The sequence below is a fragment of the Peromyscus maniculatus genome, chromosome 13 (assembly GCF_049852395.1).
Source record: "Peromyscus maniculatus bairdii isolate BWxNUB_F1_BW_parent chromosome 13, HU_Pman_BW_mat_3.1, whole genome shotgun sequence".
In the NCBI taxonomy this organism is placed as follows: domain Eukaryota; kingdom Metazoa; phylum Chordata; class Mammalia; order Rodentia; family Cricetidae; genus Peromyscus; species Peromyscus maniculatus.
Genome location: NC_134864.1, coordinates 43,333,962 through 43,356,641, shown reverse-complemented (window position 1 = coordinate 43,356,641; position 22,680 = coordinate 43,333,962). Strand labels below are relative to the sequence as shown.

Genomic DNA, 22,680 nt, shown 5'->3' with positions numbered 1-22,680 from the left:
GTGCCCTGTCCTACCACAGTGTGCTCACCGTGAAGCTCAGTCTCGATTTACTACAAACATGCAATATTCCAAATGGGCTGATGAGAGCGCTCAGTTGGTAAAAAGGCACTTGCTTCCAAGCCTGACTACCTGAGTCTCGTCTCTGGGACCCACTTAGTAGAAGAAGAAAGCCAACTTTCTCAAACTGTCCTCTGACCTCTACAAACAAACAGACATCACACACACGCACGCATGCATGAATGCACATACACACACTCATAATAAAAATTAAAAACAAAATACTTCAAGCGCTGCTGAGTACTCATGTTATCTATGTGTTACATCAGAATCCCTTGGGTCCTGACTCAGTTTACCTGTGAGATGTGAGGATGACAGAGCATTTATTCTGCACCTCTTCTGAAATGATCCTCCAGAGGTGGCGTTTTGACTTGGGATCCATCCCAGAGCTCGGCTCATCCTTAATAGAGAATTACCAGAGGAAAAAAAAAATGCATCAAGTTAATTAATTTTTGATGAGGTTCTTTATAAGAATTGCTACATCTCAACTCCCTGGGTATAGAAACCACTTTTAGAGGTCCTGCGACTAACTTGTTTTATACATGTATATGTTTTATACATAATAGGCTTCTTCTGCTGCCGTCAAAAGCTCAAAATTAAGTATTTAAAATTGTCAGTCTGTTTAAAGAAATGTTTCAGTGAAGCTGACATCCTGTTACTTTACATCCGTCTCTTATGTTTCCTTGGAAAAAAATCTACTTCAATTACCGGCAGCGCAGAGTTTTTACATTTAACTCTACATTCTCACATATGCATTTGAAGCTCCATCAGCAAGATTGCCATCTCTCTCCTGAAAGTGGAATTGTGACTGCCAGCGATACTGTGCCATGCAAAGCAGAAGAAAACACAACTTGACATTTCAGGGAATATGTTCCATGTCTATTTTTTAGGGTTTTGTTATTAATTGAAATTTAAGACTCCTTGGGAAAATAAAAATAAGATTAGCAGACGTCCACAATATTCTTCAAAGCAAATGAGGCTTTGAAAGAGTCAGACAGGAGATTCTTTTCAAAACAAAACAACAGATAATGTAAACAAGCAACAATTGATCCCAACGGGTGATAAATAAAAACAAACTATAGGTCAAGATTAAATAAAAATTTTCAAAACGTATGCACGATAGAAAGAATTGGACCGTTGGAAGCTCATTGCGCATAGTAGTATGCTAAATTTCAATAGAACGATGAGCATTACTTGGGGGAAGTGATAAAGGAGGTATTGTCACTGTGTCTATTTTTGAAGAAAATGACATGAATATGCAGTATATTCACACAGAAGAACAGCAGTGTCTTCCTCTTGTAGCCTGTATTTCCTCAGCTCATTACTACATAACGTTTACATGGTACTTTTACATGTAAACTGCTTTATGTCTATTCTCTCACAAGGGTGGCCAAGGATTGTTTTGTTCAGTTTAAGGGGTGCTTGCACAATAGGGTTCCATTATAAACACTGACTGGCAGCTTTGTAATGCATTATAAGCTTCCGGTATTCTGGAAATATGGTCTGTCTGGGCGTTTAAATAATTGGATGCACTGTGTGACTTAATCCCTAGAATAATGTGGTGATTTATGACTGGATTTTACTGCATGCAGTTAAAGTTCTTTTAAAATTTGGAGGTCCTTGAATGGAGGCAATCTTCCAAAATAAGGACATGTTTATTTCTCTGAAATAAAGGCCCTTTTGCTTTGGTGGGCCTTGGAAGCAGATTACTATATCACTAGTAGGTGTAATTTGTATTTTCAGATGATCAATTAAAATTTTTAGCTCTTAACCAAATATAAATGTGGAATGTATTTTTGATCCCCTCCTAATTTCATATAAGACAACACAGTATATTTTCCATCACTTCACAAACTAAATAACTCATATTTTCAAGCTACAAAGGAATATAATTGCAGCACGACACTTTGTTCTAAAATGCACCTTTCTTCCTCAGTAAAAAAAAAATTGGAAACTGCTAGTTCACTTGATCAGGACCTAACAGAAATATGATTTCCTCAATAAGTGGGAATTAAATTTGAACCTGTTCTGTAACTTATTTGAACCCCCCCCCCCCGAGTGTGTTGTCGCGATTTCCCATTCGCATGCTGAGAGTTTTCTCGGGGGCCTCCTGCGCCGTTGCTTCAGACACAAAATGTTTCCCGAGGACACTGCCAGGATCAGAAATTATTTGCTAATACAAATTCTCCTCCTGGGGTCGTGTGTGTGCTTTGACAGTAACTGGCACACAGTGTGACTTCACTGGATGTGGACATTGCTGCCGGTGAGACGGCAATACAGGTCTGGATGTCCTGTTCTCATTCTTCATAGTCTTACTCATAATGCCTCTCTTACCAGCAGGAGGATGGACGGCTTCCCTATTAAGGCCAGGGCAGTGGACAGCTTTCTTTTTGTGCCATAGCTGCACATGGAGGTAGATTTGTCCTTGTAGGGCATCAAGTGAAGTCTCCTAAGGAGTTTATGAACGGTCTGTGGACAGCAAGAAGAGGAATGAGGCAACCCGTCCCTTAAAAGCACAAAATGGAACGAAAACAAGCCTATGAATAGAAATGTTTCTCAAGGAGAACATAGGCCTAGAAGAAATGAAAGTATTTCAATTCAACACAGATTTTGTTTTCATCTTTAAAAGACTGATTATAAATTAACACTTCATCAAAGAGAGAAAAACAATTTCCTGGAGGTATAGTTTCAAATGAGACCCCCCTACTCCAAATGTTTGTATGTATCTACAATTGTAGACTAACTTCTGCTGTTACCACAGGATTCTCCTACAATGCTTAAAAGCCGAAGAGACCTAAGGCAGAGTTCAGAGGACGTTTCCCATTGATTACCATCACACTTCATCTTTTGTCTTACCGAGGTGTGAGTTCTCAGAAAGACTTTAAGTCTATTTAAAACTGACCTGCTATCAAAACCATCATACATTAGGAACCACAGGTTCTTGGAGTTATTTCTGTAGTTAAGTAACCCTAGAAAATGATGAAATACTAGTTGGATGTTCCCAACAAGTCTCCAGAATTTGAAGAACAAAAGCATGTCCCCCAAGAGTATAATCATTCCATTCCAAAAATAAACCATTGCAATGGTATACAGAGTTACAGAATAAAAGTCAAAATCAAGGTCAGTATTGTAACTTAGTGGTAGGATATATGCTTAGCATGCATGAAGCCCTAAATTCAATCCTCTGCAGTAATAAATACAAAGTAAAGAAAAAAAGTAGAAATGGAAGCCTTTCTATTCTCTTAGACATTTTGCAAAGAACCATGTGTATCAATATTTATTTGAACAATTAAAAAAATCACTAGCATCACCAATCAAAGTTCAACTTGGAGCCAAACACAGTGTGGATATCTATTTACTAAGGGAATTGAACAAACTCAGGCTAAGAAGCTCCTAAAGCCAAGCTTTTAAGCAGGCGTGGATATAGAAAATACAATCAAGCCAAGTTGGCTCAAAAATGGTTAGAGGGGTGTTACGGTTTCCTATGTGGCACATTGGCTTTGCCAGGGGTATCATGAGAAGAGGCGTGGAAATACCAGTGGTCTTCAAATTAAGCTGTTTTCCACATGTAGACTCACTTCTTTGATGTCTTTCTCTGGAATTCCATGCACTCTGGCGTAGAAATACAAGTGTTCTTCCACCGTTACCAGGTCATCTAAGGCATCCTCCTGAGGGCAGTAGCCAACCAATGAGCTGTGGGAATCCACATGACCCAGCGATCTAAATGGAGATCAGAACACATGAGTTTCTAATAATAGGTCACTAAGTATTGGATTAGTGGCTTTGTTGTGGTTAATACAGACAGAATTTTGACAAAAGGGAGAAAATACTCTTACTACCAGAGTCATAATTAAGGTTTAAAATAAACTTCAATTGCTTCAACAATCCCCTCCTTAGGTCACGAAGATTTAATAATGTGATCATAAAATTACATAACAGTTTGTTAAAAATTATGTTGTGCTCAATAAGTAGAAGTATTCATTTGTACCCGCTCTTGTTCCTGATCAGAATGTTCCCACTGGAAGGAATTATGTCTCCAGTCAGCATCTTAAATATAGTGGTTTTCCCTGCTCCGTTCACACCAAGGAGGCCAAAGCACTGGGATGGGGAGAGAAAGAAAAAAGATGTAAGCTATAGAGACATGTTGCTATTGTAACTTCTTCCTCCTCCTTGGGTGAGACACCTTCCCCGGGAGAATATAACACTAGAATTATTTCTGGAGAGTACACTGCTCCGATGGCATTTGGTAAGACTTTCTCTTCTAAAACAAATGGGTATTGTGTGTTCTTTTTCCTCTAAGCATCTGAACATCTGTATTTAGAGAAGGTCTGCTTTACATATGCTGTAGTGCCTCTTTATGTGACATGATAAACTACCCCTCAAGTAAGTTATGCTAGCGCAAAGAAGTAATTACAGTTATAGATTTCACATAATTTACAAATAAAATCACAACTCTATTGAAAAAGCCACTGATGCAATAATTTACATCATCAAATGAATTTGATGCATGCACTCTCCAGCTCTGCTCAGAAAACTAAAAGGAGGTGGCTGGAGACATGGCTCAGTGGTTGAGAATACTGACTTCTCTTTCAGAGGACCCAGATTCAATTCCCAGCACCCACATGGCAGCTCACACCTGTCTGTAACTTCAGTTCTAGAGGACCTGACACCCTCACACAGACATACATGCAGGTAAAATACCAGTGCACATAAAATAAAAATAAATGAACTATTTTTAAAAAAAGAAAAGAAAACTAAAAGGAGATAGCCATATTCTTTTTCTTCTTTCAAAGCTACCTCCATCTTGTGTCTGTGAAAGACTTAACAGAAGTGAATGCATGCTAAGACATCCCCTCTGAAAACAGCTGTCATTCAGGCAGACTTGCCAGAAAGCATCCTGAACAAGGATTATAGTCCTGGTGATAGTCCACTCCAGAGAAAGCAACAGTGGAAAGGGGTGCTCAGGACTTGCTATGTGCTGGAGGTGAATCTTCCCTGGCAACAGCAAATATCCATACAGCAAACACACACACACATACACACACACACACACACACACACACACACACACACACACACACACACACACACCCCTAGCCCATTAACATACTCAGGGCTTGAGTCTCTTTTTCTAGAAGACCAAAACCATCATCCCTACCTCTCCAGCAGGTATCCCGAGGCTGATGTTGTTAACGGCTATTATCTTTTTGTGGATAAGTTGATAGGTCTTTGTGAGACGATGGAGCTGGACCAGGTCAAACTCAGCTGCACCACTCTCGACTCTTAGTCTCTCAGCCTGCACATCTTCGTCTTCATCTACTGTCTCCATGATGGGGGAAGATGCAAATTTTCTGAAGAAGAGCCTGAAATCCAGACCCAGTGATTTTATATGACAGATTCTGAAATGATGCCACGCAGTCTGGATGCTGTAATGCTCTCACTTCTCTTGGAGCATGCTGCCTACTATTAGGCTGCTCTTACATTTGTTACATTATCCTGTTTAAATGATTTAAGTGGCAATAGCAGTGCTCTTCCCACATTCTCTACAATGCTTGTAAATAGTGTTTACTTTCCACATATGAAATGTTTACAGATCTACTGTTAACACTGAAAATACTGCTGGGTGGTGGCGGCGGCGCACGCATTTAATCCCAGCACTCGGGAGGCAGAGCCAGGCAGATCTCTGTGAGTTCCAGGCCAGCCTGGGCTACAGAGTGAGTTCCAGGAAAGGCGCAAAGCTATACAGAGAAATCCTGTCTCTAAAAAACAAACAAACAAAACAAAACACAAAAAAAAACATTGAAAATACTAATTTCAGTAACAATGAACAAAACAATGCATGTCTGAAAGTCAGCTTCTAACCAGGAGTTCAGAATCCTTAGTAGAACTCAGTACCTATGAGGCCAAGATCATCCATCACCTTATTGCTATAATAACTGTCTCCTTCTCCCTTTCCTCCACCTCCTCCTTCTCCTCCCTCCTCCTCTTGCCCCACTTCTTTCTCCTCCTCCTTCTTCCTCCTCCTTCCTGTTTTCAGTGGTAAGTTTAAAATGAGATCTACACTCAACAATATTCTCTTTCCTCTCCTTATTTTTCCAAGGGGAGGGAGATAGAACCTAGCTCGGTACTGCTGGCAATCAGCAGGTCTCCTCTCAAAATCATCTATAATCCAAGTACCATTTACAGCCAATGTCTCATCTAAGACATAGTCTAAAGCCCACTCACGCAGTCTGTCTCCAAATATTGAAAATGCCTTGGAACCCTCAGTCATGGACCATTTTTCTTCCTATTTCTCTCTCTCCCATAAGCTTCAGTCTTACCTGCATTTAACAGTAACCCCAAACTACTCCTGTGTCTCTGTCTCCTGAATTCCAATCCGTACCACTTCTACAAAATCACATCTACTCATGCATCATGTGATCACAGTGCTCTCTGGTCATGAACCTTTAGTAGACAGCCATAGGTTTGTTAAATAAAGTCCAAACCAGATCTCTTTACTAAGCATTCAAGAGATCCCATAACCGTCCAATCATACAGTAAGCCTAAATGAACTACTATTTCATCACATTTATTCTATCTTCTAATCAAATTGAATAAGTTTTCCTTAAATCATCTGCAATATTTTCCTCTTATTATTACTTAATTAAAATTTTATTTTAAATAGGTAATGCAGGTATATAATAAAGTCCAAATGGTACTAGAAAATAGACCATGAAAAGTAATCAGTATTCAAACAAAACTGACAATAAAGATAATCTAAGGTAAATTTCTTTTTATCTCACATGATAATATATTATACATATTTATTAACTTTTCACTTTTATTTAACAAATATTAGAACAAATATTACATAGGTAATTGGATCACTCACTCTCTGTGCACATGTATGTTTCATATTTGTGTGTATATTTGATTATATATGTGCAAGTATACTTGACCATGCACCCTCATGCAGAAAAGGATGTTGGGTGTCCTGCTCTATCATTACTCTACACGTTATTCTTTGAGGCAGAGTCTCTCACTGAACCCAGGGCTTGCAGTTTTGATTAGACTAGATGTCTGCCTCACCCTGTGGCCAGCAATGCTGGGGTTACAGTCATTTGCAGGGATATTGGTAGGTTTTTCACGCAGGCGCTGGGCATCTGAATTCAGCTCCTCATGCTTACACAGCAAGGATTCTCCTCCACTGAACCACATCTCCAGCCCCTGGATCATTCTTTCTAATAGCTCAATAGTGCTACATTTATGAATATAGGTACATAAATTAAGCAATCCCTAAATAATGGAATGCTGGTTGTTTCCACACTTTTGCTATTAGAAATGGTCAGTACGGTGAATAACTTTGCATATACAAGTCAGAGTTTGTGGTATCATCCATAGGAACACTTCCTAGGAAGGCAGTGCTGGGTTGGGGTAAATATACTCAGATGCTTCCCTCTTTTCTTTTTGGATGTTCTCCTCATTCATCCCAGCCATCTCTTTTGAGACCCACTGTCCACACTACACACTCGAACTTCTTTTTTTACTTCTGACCTTCAAGTCTTTATCATCTCCCTCAACTCGACCTTTTTGTTTATATACATATTTTCTCTCTATTGCCGACTTTTAGTCTCTTTAAGGCTAACAACTATGCTTACTTAATGTCCCTTATTCCACATCAATACTTGCAGACACATAGGCTGTTTACTAAGACAACTATTTACTAGAGTTAAATGAATGATAAGTTACACTACCATGTGTTAAAAGGATTTTAGTGTAGACCTCCTCAGGTTACCAGCGGAAACACCAGGATTACTGCTCATCCCTGACTATTCTGACTCGAATGTCACGGAGGGCAAACGCTGTTTTCATGTGGCTTACCTGAGCTTCTTTATCAGCCATTCATTGATGAGGAGTCGCAGCAAGAAAAACATGGTGCCCTGAGAAACCAAAGCCACAAACATTGCACCTAGCTTATCCATTTCGAAGGTTTCACTTGGATATTCCACACCATATGCCTTCAAGAAATCCAGGACCGCTTGTTGCTGAGAGAGTTCAATCAAACCGTAGCCAAAACAGAATTGAGGGAATATCAGGAAAATTCGCTTCAGGGTTTCAGAAATAAGTTCTAGAGTCTGAAATAAAAGAAATAGCAAAATTTAGTTTTAGGATTCCAACAACTTGACAAAAATTTAAAACCAGGCAAAGACATATGAGGAAGCCTGTGCAATTATTTCACACGCGTGCTGAAGTTGTATATTGTGTTTGCTCTACAAATGGCAGAATTTATCATCAAAATACAAGTAAAAAAAAATGTTTTCCTCAAAGTGGCCCAAGGTATCAGGCCCAATTCTAGAGGCAAAATCGTCATTTCTAGACCTGCCTTAGACTAGAGGGCAGGTGAGCCTGGCCAGAAGGGTGAGGCCCAAAACAGCATCAGTGGGTTCCTGAGTGAGAGGTGGCTCAGGAAAGCTCCTGGAATCTCACCCTGGGAGAGACTGACAAGGTGAACTGAGATGGGAGGAGAGACAGCAGATACCAAAGAGGCACAATGGCTCCTTTTCACGTTATTCACACTGGAGGCCAACTACGTCCCCCTCCTGATTTTCCTTCCTCCTCCTGGAGTGTCCTTGTCTCTTGCTCACCTCGCTTCATTTCCTCTCTATTCTTTTCCGTTCAATTGCCTGGTACTGTTAGTGCTTCTCTTTCACTAATCATAATTGTTAGCTCTGAATGGAGAGTGATGCTTACAATGAAGTAGATTCCAATACATGATTGAAAGGGAATGAATTAGCTCCCCCCCCCCCATGAGTGTTCAAATGAATCCTAACCCACAGCCATATAACTAAGCCATTTTGTCACCACTGTACCTTAGGGATTTGTGAGTGAGTAAAATGTTTAACTGACCAATAGGTGCCATACAGTCTATCTGATCTCGTATCTATCAGTTTACTCGAGACCTAGCCGAAGTCAGTATTATTAACATTTAGTAAATACAATAATAAGCATGAGCCTAGATAGAGCTTAATTTTTTTTAAGATATACTTTCTCCTTTTCTAATTTTAATAAAAATCAAATGATATTCTTTTCTATTTAAATACAGAGTAAAGATAATCTTTCCACGCGGAACATATGAAGGCTTCGGGTTCGTTTGCTGAAGTTGAAATGGCGAATAAAGGACCGTACCGGATCATTAGGTTTTTCCTTGGAAAGGAAGTATACCACCGACAAGGAAACAATGGAATTGATGCCAAAAAACAGGTTGACACAGACGTAGGTGATGAAGGCCATTCCTGTCTCATGGAAGAGACCAGCCAGCAAATACATCCAAGAAAAGGTTGCATAGCTGTAGGACAGTAATACCAAAAGTTAAAATTCTGCCTTGGTTATTCTGCTGTACAAAACAATGAAACAAAACTCAGACACGTTTCCAAAGGGAAAAGCAAACACGAGTGATGGGTGGTGGAGTCCTAAAGCTAGGTCTCCATTTCAGTCCTCATTTTGACAAGAGACCCTCAAAGACGTTTTTGAAAATGACAGCAAGGAGCCTCTCTCTTAGAAAGCCCCAGATAGTTTTCCCGCCATCACAACTGTAAATTAATCCTCTTCAGGGCACAGTGTTACCCTGTCCAGGCAAGATTTCTGCTGCTCTGAAATAGGAGTTCAACCTGAATGAGTCTTTTCCCTTAAAATCAAGGAAGGATAAAGGCATCATCACAGGTAGTTAAGCAGTCAAGGTCTGGTTAGAAGACAGGTGGTCTCGGTTGAGCAAAGATGAGCACCTGTCGTTTTAAATAGAGCTACAGACAGAAAGGCCCTATAGCTGCCCCGGTTTTAACTAAAAGATATTATCCATGCTTTTGCAGTATAACCAACTTTTCCACTGAATATCAATTACATTATGCAACTTGTATTACTCTAATACAGAAACAACGGTATGCCCCAGGCGTCTCTAAAAGACAAGTAAAAATAAACAGAAGCAAACTTATATATACCTTATAAAGCCATATATAGTCATCTAATTTGTCAATACATATGCCCATACACATTCATATGCTTCTGGTCACTCTAAAATACCCATTTTATGTAATTTAGACTATGTGTGTAAGTTGATACAATATGTGGTACCCAGTAAGTGCCTGTTAGTGATAACAATGTTCATTTTCTAAAGTATGGTACTTATAGACTGCGGACTAGCAAGTGTAATATATTGCTAGTCATCACTCATGTTAAATGACCCCAAGACAATGGTAAATTTGCGAATGAGAGGTCCTATGTGTCCTATGTGTCTGGGAGTGCTTACTTCTGTTAATTCTTTATTCATTGCTTAATCAGCAGCTTACCCAAACAGCAGAAGTAGAAGAGACACAGCGCCTAGATTGTTTTCATTATAGAAGGCAGGTAGCTTGAAAATCGCGATGACACCAATTGAAAATGCTACAGGGACCAAGTAGAAGACCTATGGATATAGACAAAACAACGTTTAATATATGGCGAGCATTGTTTTTAAATCAATAAGCCATCTAGTTTAAAACTGCAATAACTTGACCTAGAAAAGTTCTGAAGGAATGAGTTTTTATGTATCTTCCTGTTGCATGTAACATTCAGCTTATTTTGCATTTATTTCACTTTAGAATTTGTCTTCTCTGATATGAGGTCAAGGGAGCTTCCATAGAAGGGAACACAAGTCCCTGGTGTTCCTGCCGCTAGGCTTAAGACTTGGGGTCATTCAGTGGCAGAGGTTCCGGGAGAAAGATAAGAAAGCCAGGCTTCTTGGTATTAGAGTCAGTCCTCAAAGTATTGATTTCATTTTGGATGCAGCTGCTCTCTCACATGACTGCTTTCTGAGGTTTGGTTATCAGTGCTAGGCATTCCGTGCAAAACACCAGGGCAACAGTTCTCGCACGTTCTTGAAATCACAGGTACGTGAACAAAAACCTCGGTGCTCTGCTGGCAAGTAAAGACATTAAAGGCTGAAGAGTTTGCAGCAAGGTGCATGGAGTGTAGGCGGTGGTACCTCAATCTGAGGGTGATGGTCAGGGGGATTGTGTGAATGGCAATGAGCATCGGTATTCAGACAACAGGATCTCAGCACTAAGCAGACCTTCACAGAGCACACATTGAAGCTTCCTTAACATTTAAGCTCCCGTGACGTCCTTAGCAGTCATTACCATTCCTCTGGACTTGGCTTCTACCACAAGCACATTTCAGACCTCACTGGATGCATTAACGGAATGGATCTGTGGTTAATTACTCCCCAACTCTTCAAGCCAATGATCTTGACAACAACTCAGACAACAGCCGCAATCGCGGGCGAATGCATACTCCTCTGGGCTCTTGGCCAACCTTGGTACATTTGGAGTCAAGTCTGATCATCTGAACTTGGGGAACACTCTACAGAAAGGAGAGTGCTATCAATGAAATACACCCTTCCTTGTCTCTGGTAATCTCCTCTAGTGTATCATTCAGCAGGAGCTACTACTTTGAATTTTTCACTATTAGTTGATTAAATTTTTATAAGCTTGATTATTTGGCACAACGGGGTAATGCTGTTAAGCTTCTATTTTGCCACAGCAGTGGTTCTCAGACTTGAATGTGCTTAAAAATCACCTGGGGGATCTTGTTTGAAATGCATGCTTTCCACACTCCATTTCCCAAGACACAGATTTAATAGACCTGGAGAGGGGCCCAGGAATCTGCATGTTAACGTGCACTGTGGGAATCTGATATTAGAGATAAGCGGAGGTAGGTTTCTTTTCCCACCCACCATTGGATGAATATAAGCCAGACTCAATTGATTTTACTTAATTCGCTGTCCTTGCAGTAATAATTTGAATAATTAAAGCAAATAACACTTGAATGTAAAGCTAATAGACTTCTATTCAAATTGAGCCTGTCTCTCTCGCAATGACAGAAGTTACTCACCATGTCGTAGATGAAATTCGTCACCCAGTAGCATGTCACACCAATGCCGGAAATGTGTTGCAGTTGCTTGGCTTTGGTCTGATGCTCCCTGACAATGTAGGTGACAAAGCTGGCCGTGGTGACAGAGTAGCCCATCAGGATGGACAGCGCCACCAAAATATCGATTAAACTGCTGATTCTATCATAAGCAATAGGGAGAGGAGAGTACACGTAAGTTTTTGGAACTCTTTTCCCTTCAGGAAGATTCATGACTAAAACTATCAACAAAACAGTACAAGAGCTGGCTGGGACACAAATAAGGCTTCCTGCAAGGCAGCCAGATACTATCTTCGACGTGACTCTGCTGTGACCCCGGGAATAAATGTAGCACTCGCACATCTGAATTGGCTAGGGATGTGTGATAGAAAAGCCTCGGTCTCCAAGGGTTACAGAGTGTATGTAAGGGATATATAGATCTGGAGCAAAGGAACGGTACTTAAATGCTATGCAGGGAAGTCGAAATGATGAAGCGCTTGTGCACTTGACTCATAAAAGCAGCAGATTCGGCGAATCTGTGGGCAACAGGCTCTGCTTGGCAGCCCTTCTCCACCCCCTCCCAGAGACTTCCTTTTATCCCAGTCAGTGACTTATATTACCAGCCTTCTAGATTGACATTCATTCGGATACCACTGTGATTTCCAATTATTGGGCATTATACAGACGCTCGGCTATGCCAACGAGAAAGGAGTCATGCCAAGGCGAGAGATGTGCTTACGTGGCTTGCTCCTGGTCTTGCACCCCCGGATAAGGATGGCTGTACATCATGATCCCTGGGGGAGGAGAAAGTCCTGCTGTCAGAGGGCATTTGGTTGTCAGGAGCACCAGCTTCCATATGGATAATATACAATGCTTTGTTTCTTACAGGGTGAGCCGAAGAATTGTACTTCAAAGATTCTCGTTTAAAGGAAAATTCTCCCCCCACCTGCCCCTTAATTCCACCAAGTTCCTGTGAGTACCGATATTCTCTTAATAAGAAAAGAAACCCTGCTACTTGAGCGTGGAACCTTCTGGAAAGAGACAAGAACATACATTTCTTATACAGCACACGCCATACTAGGGAATACATTCGAATGATTGATTCTTATGTTCTTTTGTCTGGTCATGCCTATTTGTATGTCAGCTGTCCTGCAGCAATAGAACACATTTAAATAAACAACTCAAGTGGGCATCAATTATACGAGCCTCTCTAAAGAACAGGTACCACCCCAACCCTCCTTTCTGAGCTGATGGTAGTGGTCAGGAAACATGGTCACCGGAGAAGAGGGCCCCTCCTCTTTAACTACTTCTAAGAGGCCTAATGTTTGAAAGTCCTACCAGAGCAGGCATTGGGAACCTCCGTGTTGCATTTCCATAAAAGCCCAAGCAGCCTCAGAGCTTCTAGCTACCACCACATTAAATTAGCAGCCATTTAATCCCACCACAACCACAAATTATTGGGTTCTCAGAGTTGGCTATACTTTCTGAGTTGAAAGCAAAGCTTCTCTCTCTCTCTCTCTCTCTCTCTCTCTCTCTCTCTCTCTCTCTCTCTCTCTCTCTCTCTCTCTAAGGATCTTGCTTAGCCAGAGTCAAAAGTGGACATTCAGTTTTCCCAAACACCATATATAATGTGAAGGCAGAATATATAAATGTGGGAAAGAATGGTAAGGCATGAGACAGAGGATATCCTGTACCCTTAGGCAGATATATACTGAGCAAGAATTTTTGTACTTACTGCTTGTACAGTATATGGTAGGACACTTGGGTGCAATATTTGTATGTATTCTTTAGGTAACTTAAATTTATAGCTCTTATTAAAAAGAATGTGACACATTAAGCTGAGTTCCTTAACAATAGCGTGCTGGCTAGTTTTATGTCAACTTGACACAGGTTAAAGTCAACTGAGAGAAGGGACCCTCCCTCACTTGAGAAAATACCTCCATAAGATTGGGCTGTGGGCAAGCTTGTAGGGAATTTTCTTAATTGGTGATTGATAGGGGAGGATCCAGCTCATTGTGGATGGAACCATCTATGGGCTGGTGGTCCTGGGTTCTCTAAGAAAGTAAGCTGAGCAAGTCGTGAGGAACAAGCCAGGAAGCAGAAGCCCTCCCATGGCCTCTGCATCGGCTCCTGCCTCCAAGTTCCTGGCCTTTTTGAGTTCTTGTCCCGACTTTTGTCAGTGATGAACAGCGATATGGAATTGTTTGGATTCAAACACACCCTTTCTTCTCCAAGTTGTTTTGGTCACAGTGTTTCATCACACCAATATTAACCCTAACTAAGCCAAATAGCATGTTGAAAAAATATGCTGTTAAAAAAGAAGACAAAAAACAAAGAAATAAAAAACGAGGTTGACCTCTGATTTTTATCACATTATAGGGGAATTTACTTTTCTTATCTCCTGTGCAGATAGGAATTAATTAATGGTCTCTGTTTTGTTTTATTTTTTAAATAGGCTCTCACTGTGCTGTCTTGGTTGGCCTGGAACTCACTATGTAGACCAGGCTGCCCTTGAACTTACAGAGATGAACCTACCTCTTACTCTCTCCTGAGCACTGGGATTAAAGGTTCTGACCAGTATGCTCTGTAGTTTCTTAACCAAGGGTCTATTTTTCTCTTGGCCCTTCTTAAAGCCTTCTAAACTATAATACAGACAGGGAAATGTTTGCCTTTTATTTATACTTTTTATTCCTGAAATCAAGAAGTATTTTTACTCAACCAAAGGAATCTTTGCAAATATAGTTTTGTCTACTCTGCAAAATGCTATGGAATCAGGTGTTCTCATGAGTATCTATTGAAAGATGAAATAATGTATCAAGACTAGACCCCTGTATCATAAACCTCCCCACAGTCTCTACAGCATCCAACACAATGTTTGAAGTATACAACTGACCAGTGGATGCTTATTAAAGCAAATCAAACATTAAATTTCCAATGAGCATCTTCCTCACATGTAACCTATATCAAAAGGAGGCCTTTTGGGTGGTCCCTATAGATATCAAACTCAAATGAGATGCTTCCTGTTGGCCATTGCTGCTAAGGCAACGGATAAGACTAAACATTAGCAGGGTAGGAGGAAGGCATTGCTGTATAACATTTGTCAGAGAAAACACACAAACCAATATTCTTTGGGAAGAAAACAGAATTTCCACATGAAGTTAACCACTAGAGGGAACCACATGAATAGAACAGATATTGACATTGCCAATGAAAGCTAATTAAAATATTCTATTAGCATATTAAGCTTCAGAATAAATGAATTTTACAGCTAAAGTAAAACCCCAGGTCACTTGGAGTCTAACAAAGATGCCTTCAAACAAGTAAAGGATGTTGAGAAAGAGGTGGTGAGAGCAAATAGCTGAGTTTTATAGACAAGCTCTCTTGCCATGAGACCCCACACTCATACAGTGTGAAACAACAAATCTTTAAGAGTGGTACAGATTTCTTCGATGGAAGGAATAAAATGTCTAGCAGAGAGGGTAGAATGCTACCACTTTTCATAAGTTTGAATAATAAAAATTAACAAGGAATAGAAGATACACTGCTCTTAATTTATATATAAGTTCATTTAAGCTTTATTTTTAAATTGAAAAATTAATTTCATTCTAGGGTCAGCATAAGTTCCATGCTTCCAGATTCTTTCATACTCTGTAACTGAAAACTCAATGGCCAAGTCCTACAACAAGCCTGCCGGAGTCTAGAGCGTGCCTCCATTTGCCTTGGTCTAAGCAATGCACACTAATTAGAAAGGAAACCAGGACACGGGTTTCCGGAAGCCGACCCTTTGGGCGAGGTGGCATCGTCCCATTCTCTGCATCTTTTGCTACTTCCCACAAGCTATTTCTGTAGCTGCTACACTTTCATTATCTGTCACAACAATATGTGTCTTTTGGTCTGAATGAAACGGCCGGCAGGAGGGTTTCCAACCGTATTTCAATCCAGGTTACACTTACCCAGCTTCAGCCACCATTTCATTTTCTTTACTACTTTTGACTTTGTCCCTTATTAATGTGCTGTACCTAAGAACTATCCATCTTGGTATTTTCTTTCAAGCTCTTCCTGCTATGGGAAAAAAAAGCCTAAACAGTTGGGGGAAAACACTATTTCCTCTGAAAAGAAGATTCCTGAAGACTCTACTGCTGGACCGTGTATCTGACACTATAGTTACTTCCGTAATTATCAGCACATTAGCAGACACCAGAATGGGGGGGGCAGGGGTGGGTGGGTGGGGGTGAAACAAAGGGGGGTGGGTGGGTCAGCTTTTATAAAAGATATTTTGTGCCATTTATCCTTCCTAACAGGCTGGTTATTAGGCTGGGTTCTGGCCAGCAAATGTATTGCTTCATTTTTCTCCCTCCTTATTATTATTTTTGTAGGATCCTATGGAAAAATAATTTGAGCAAGGCTCAAGGAGATGAAATGCTCTGATGAACAGTAATTGAATTAGAAAAAAATAAATCAACTTCTTTTAAATCCCTGCCCTGTTTAGAAATGATGTGGAGGCCTTTGGGGAAGCAAAGCTGAAGTGGACCTGGCTGAGTTTGGATAAAACAGCTGGGGGCATCAGCAAAAGGAACAGGCAAGGCTTAGAGGGCCCCGAGTTCAAATCTCACCTTAGCTAATCAGTGAACACATGGGAGCAAAGAGTAATGCTAACCCCAAAGAGAACTGTAAGGACCAGCAGTATTTTGCACAACGTATGTGTCATATAAAATGTGCCTTGTATATGATAGCACTTTGGGCACAGTGTAGAAGTTTGTGTTTTAAAAGTTTTGTCTTCCTGAGTGTGGTGGTGTATAACTTTAATCCCAGCACTCAGGAGGCAGAAGCAGGCAGATCTCTATCAATGTCAAGGCAGCCAGGGCTACAGAGTGAGACCTTGTCGTTAAAAAAAATTGCATATAAAAATCCATGAACGATAATTATGAATATTAATCAGTCAGTTCTTGTCTGAAGACACGTCAATAGTTCTGGAATATTTTCCATGAGACGTAAGGACTAGCCGTGAGAGCAGAGCGGTAAGAAGTCCGGGTTTTACTCTCCTGACTTGATAAATGAGGAAACTAAATTAATCTGAAGGTAAGGGGATTATCCAGAACGTTCCACCTGGAAGGAGTCACCATTTCCAAACATTTCTTGGAGACCTGCAGTTTAGATGCTGTAAAGATGCTGCTGTGCAATGAGCCTACCGTGCCGGGCAGCATCATGCTCTGACATGTTAACTCTCAGCAGGAAGTTGTTGAGGCTGTTGAGGTAAGCTGGGAGGGAGTGGTAGCCTTCTGGGTCATACCACACCTGTCAAATATCAAAAGAAGACGAGGTCAGGGTTGTATTCGAGGAAATTAGGCGCTCTAAACATCTGATAGGATGCTTTTCTTTCAAGAAGAGCATCAATTTCCTGATGATTTGTTCTGAAGCTAATGAGATATCCCTGGAGGTTGATCATAGGCGGGTCTGTGGGTTTTCAATTTACAGGTGGACAGAGGCTGGGGAGTCAGCTATTTTGAGTAAGAGGACTGAATTAGCAGTTGCTCTAGACCAGCGGTTCTCAAACTGTGGGTCACCGCCCCCTTGGGGGCTGAACGACCCTTTCGTATCTGGCACATCAGACATCCTTCATTTCAGATCAGATGTTTACGTTATGATTCATAACAGTGGCAAAATTACGGTTATGAAGTAGCAACGAAAGTAATTTTATGGTTATTATTATTTATGGTTATTATGAACCAACACGAGGGACTGTGTTAAAGGGCCGCAGCCTTAGGAAAGTTGAGAACTGCTGCTCTCGATTCTCCTGCAGGCAAAGCCTCAAGTGAACTGGGAAACCACTGCATCTCTGCCGCACAGCCATAGTGACCCTGCGACTAGAATGAAGACTCTGAAGAGCAGTGATAAAAACAGAGAGCAGCAGATCAGAGGAAGGATTATAAAAAAATGATGCGAGCCTCAGGTCCTTAACTACAAAAATTGACAGTTTTGTTTTTAAAAAAATTATAATTACTTTTTAATTATAAATAGTTTTAAAGGTTTGGCTTAAAACACTTTTTCACAATAATCATGTGTATAACAAAGTTTCTTTCAAGGAGCATTTTGTGTTGTTTGTACACTGAAGTGCTTTTTGGTTTTTGTTATTGTTTGTGTTTTAGGGAGGGAGAGGAAATGTGATCTGGCTGGGGAAAAGTTAATTGAGTAATTAATAAAAATGAAAAAAAATATTGTTTTAAAATCCCCCACTAACTTTCTGTGCCTAGTTGGGGGAAAGTAACCCACAGGATGAGTTACTTCCCTTTCTACATCAAATGCAAGGTGTTTAAAATGCTAGTGTAATTCAATTTAAATGGTCTTAATCTAAAATTGCATTCTGACTTAGACATTATTTCATATTAGGACCTCCCTTGATTATGAAAGGACATTTACTCAGGATGTGGAGAGAGGAGAGGAAGAAAAGGATGCCGAAGTCCCAGGATCCTTCTTTCCCACATCACTTTGTGACAACCTGGCCCAACAGTGTCTACTGAGTGAGGATGTTGTGAGAATGGAATTAAATGGTTTTTCTGAAAGGTGACCCTGCTGTTTGGCATACAACAGTCACTAAGTGAATATTAATTGCTTCACTTCCTCCTCGATTGTATGGGTCTCTCACACCCAGCGAGAAATGTTCAGAGGATATTAAAATTTTCTGTGACTAAAAATAAGTAAGCAAATAAAATCCCTGTAACTGCTATTTATCATCTGGGTAGCCATATGTCTGACTCGGTGACTAGCTTGTTTCAAAGCGTTTGTGCTATCTGGGAGAAGAAAAGGAAAACATTGGAATTATTTATCTCCAGTGATTAGTTATTATTCCAGGTTTGGAGAGAAGCAAGGCTAAATACACACATCCCCATTCTCTAAAAGGTCATGACACATACATAAAAATGCATGAAGTGTAAAGGCACAGTGAGACAAAAAGGTATGAGGATTACAAATATTAAACCACCACACACTGAAACTATGGAATGCTAAGCTCCGCCCTGATCTCTAACCTTCCAGATCACAGCAGGGCTGGTTCCTTGAACAGTGTGGTTGAGCTCTCCCTGTCCTGCAAGTTTACAGAAAGATGAACATGGGCCATGCACTACTGCCCATCTCTCTCTTTACTTCTCAGTGATTTGCAGGACATTCAGTCTGCTTGTTATCCAGAGTGGAGTGCTTTCAGCTTTCATTTTCATTACTGAAAGTTCGAATGAATGAATGAATGAATGAATGAATTGGTGTATTTATCCTATGTCAGATGGGTGTTTGAGCTGTGTTTTGATTTATTGTGAGAAGCACCACTGTGTACAGTGTTTACATGTCTTCCGGCTCTTATGTATCTGTGCCTCCTTAGAGTACATATATGCATCACACAGAATTGATTTTTATGCTTTGTGTTGCTCACATGAAAATGCTTAGATATATCAACTTCACATCCCGATTTATATGCTCTCCCAGAAGCAAGACCCGAATTTACCTTGGCAAGAGTTCTATTGACAGGAACTGCTGTTATATCAAAACGAAGATCGTTAGTCAAATTCAGGCCGAAACTCCAACCTCCGTATCTACATAGAGAAACAAAATTTACGTTTGTTTTTCTGGACAAAATCTTCTGAAGTAGATCTAAAATATTGAAGTAGGAGCTTATCTTTTCCTTTCCATCCAGAACACAAAACAGAATGAAGTAAGTACAACCTGATAAATATTTTCTACTGATCCTTCTTATATTTTACCTCAAGCAGACACCACAACTAAAGGGAAGCGATGAAGGTAATTAAGGGTGGCGGCTCATGCCTGTAATTTCAACACTCGGGAAACTGAGGAGGTAAAGCTGCTTTGAGTTCCAAGGCAGCCTGGACTACGACATGAGATCCTGCCCAAAGAAAAATTCCAAAAGAAACACCACACTAAACAACTGCATGCATGCAATAAGCATTCTAAAAAAGAATGGCATAACCTAATTATTTCCACTTTCTGTCTCAAAACCCAACACGATAATGCTTAAATGTTCTTTTGGGGCAATTAATACCAGAATGATATCATCTATCATCTTTTTTCAAATTACTTAGTTTCTGTTCTAAACCATTCTCCCTCAGCTTATTGGTTGTTCCTACATTTTTTCCTCTAAGATCCCTGAATGTGATGGTTTTCATAAAAATTAACTTTAAAAATCCAAGTCATAATATTCAGAATAGACCAGTTTAGATACTCACCAAATTAGGTTCAACTGAAATAATGGGACAGAGCAATTTACACTACAATAGCCTCATGCTAGACGTGATGGCACAGAGATATAATTTTAACATGCAAATTATATCATAGCTTTTTGTTGTTGTTGTTGTTGGTTTTTGTAAGACAGGGTTCCTCTATGTAGCTTTGGTGCCTGTCCTGGATCTTGCTCTGTAGACCAGGCTGGCCTTGAACTCACAGAGATCTGCTTGCCTCTGCCTCCTGAATGCTGGGATTAAAGGTGTGCATCACCACCGCCAGGCTCATAGTTTGTTTTTAAATGTGGATTTTCAGACTAGTTTTTCATAATGAATCCTTTTTATTTATAATAAATTTACTTTATCATAACATATTTGACCATATGAAACACTTAATATGCTTGAATATACAAAATATTTAAATATTTGTTTGTAATTAAACCCATGTCTGTGGAAAATATTTACTTGTATATCTGTGATAGAAATCTCAGGAGAGAAAAATCCCAAAATATTAATAGTGGTTCTATATAAGTAGAAAAATCATGCTTTTTCTTCTTTGGCTTGTCTTTAACTTAATAACATTCTACAGTGAATGTGAAGAATTTATGCACATTGAGAAATGAAGGAGAAATGGAGGGAAGGAGGAAGTTTTGAGTAAGCTCGTGGGTTTTACATCACGGCAAATGTGCAGGGGACTGGGAGACAAGGCCTTGCCACACACACAGACCCAATCTGCATTTTGAGAAATTATTACTGCAACCCAGGCCAACCATCACAAAAAGTCATGCTTTGAAACTCCAAGTACATACAGGACAGTCAATAACTCCTATTGCTTTGAGATAAAAATAAGTACAGATTCAGCAATACATTTTAAGACTTTAAAAAGCCAGTGATTTTTAGTTTGCTCAAATGAATCCTGACTTAGTCATGACTTAAATTTCAATACATAAGACTATATACAGAACAAAACACTGAACCATATAAATAACCACATCAATGATCAGATCAACCATCAGTCAATCAAATCAAAACAATGATCAATTTAACCATATAAAGAATTTGCAATTATCATCTCTACTTTTTCAAACAAAAATAAGAAATCAATGAAATATGCAATAAACAAAATATTTTACCTTTTCTGCACAAAACGATTTGCAGTTGATATAAGATAATTTTCCATGTGGTTTCCAGTGAGGTTATAAATAACTTGGGAAGAATAAATTCTTCTATGAGGTGGGGAATAGTTAAATTTAGGGCATTCCTGGAAAATAAAATCAAATTAAGTTCTTCCTTTTTGTCCTGTGTAAGTTAAATAGACGATGCCAATGTCTCCTGCTTTGTCCTTTACTGCAAAGGCTGAGGTGTGATCTAAGCGCCCTTGAACTCCCAAGAACTTTGGAGAAGAACTTGCCTACTGCCAAGAAATTGGAACAATTATCACTTATGTAGAATATACACATGTGTTTAGGACTCACCTAAAGCAAATACGTGATCTTTCCTATGTTATACTGACAAAGTAAACTTTTTTTTGAAACAGAAATATGTCAAACATCTCAAGAATTTATAGGGAATAAGAAAGGAATCTGTCTCAAATTAAAAATTAGCATTATGAGAAGAAACTCTTCAAAATGACAGCAGTGAATTGAAAGTTCACACCATATTCGCTTTAGCTACCTAACCTAGGAGTAAGAACTTCATTAAATAGATTACATATAGATTTTACCTATTGGTTATACGAATATGTGTATTTATTATTTAAGAACTAATTTGGGGCTTACAGAAAAGTAACAAAGGTAGTGACAAGAGTTCTTGTGCCTCCTTGGACCACTAGGAACATCCTAACATATGGATTACATTTCTATTTCTTATTTACTTATATGGGATTTTAAGACAGGATTTCTAGCTCAGACAGACTAGCCTCGAACATAGCTGAGGATTCCACTGGACATCTGATGTTCTTGCTCCACCTCCCAAGGACAAATACTACAGCTGTGCCTCACTCTGTCAGCTTTGGAGCTTGTGTTTACACACTTATTTTTACACTTGGCTGTCTACACTTCACACGACCTAGCTCTGGTTTGGCTCCTGAGGCTTCATTGCCATCTTATTTAACCTGGAGGAAAGCCTAGCTCCGTGCGGTTTTTCCTTTCATCACTCACACCAAGTCCCAGAGCCAGAGGCTCACAGTGCATGTGAGTTGGATAAAACTGCAGAGGCCTCTGAAATGCCAGAACTGGATTTCACTGTACATCAAGTTGCATCTACCCAAAGATCAAACTTCAGAATGGCATTGGCTTCCCGATTAATCAGGGGAAGATGCCTCCATGTAGACAGTACAGGTCTGAAGATTTTCATCCAATTGTATTATACATGTAAAGAAACACATGTATTATAAAGGCACTGCTTGATGAAGTTTGACAAAGTGAACACACCCACATAATTAGCAACTATTGCAGAAGACAGAATCCCATCAGTACAAAAG

The 22,680-nt window shown here is 39.8% G+C and overlaps 1 protein-coding gene across 2 annotated transcripts in view; it reads right to left on the bottom strand.

The window, feature by feature from the left end:
- The window catches only part of Abca12 (ATP binding cassette subfamily A member 12), a 168,986-nt gene that overhangs the window by 8,146 nt on the left and 138,160 nt on the right, over positions 1–22,680 (bottom strand). For both annotated transcript variants that reach the window (XM_006972243.3, XM_076550169.1), the window contains 13 exons: positions 21,332–21,459; positions 19,469–19,556; positions 17,166–17,271; positions 12,716–12,770; positions 11,962–12,139; positions 10,380–10,495; positions 9,223–9,382; positions 7,918–8,171; positions 5,216–5,420; positions 4,046–4,155; positions 3,636–3,777; positions 2,392–2,526; positions 354–457 (listed from right to left, as the gene is read on the bottom strand). In XM_006972243.3, coding sequence (XP_006972305.1) covers positions 354–457; positions 2,392–2,526; positions 3,636–3,777; positions 4,046–4,155; positions 5,216–5,420; positions 7,918–8,171; positions 9,223–9,382; positions 10,380–10,495; positions 11,962–12,139; positions 12,716–12,770; positions 17,166–17,271; positions 19,469–19,556; positions 21,332–21,459 — 1,781 coding nt within the window. The remainder of the gene's footprint in view (positions 1–353; positions 458–2,391; positions 2,527–3,635; positions 3,778–4,045; positions 4,156–5,215; positions 5,421–7,917; positions 8,172–9,222; positions 9,383–10,379; positions 10,496–11,961; positions 12,140–12,715; positions 12,771–17,165; positions 17,272–19,468; positions 19,557–21,331; positions 21,460–22,680) is intronic.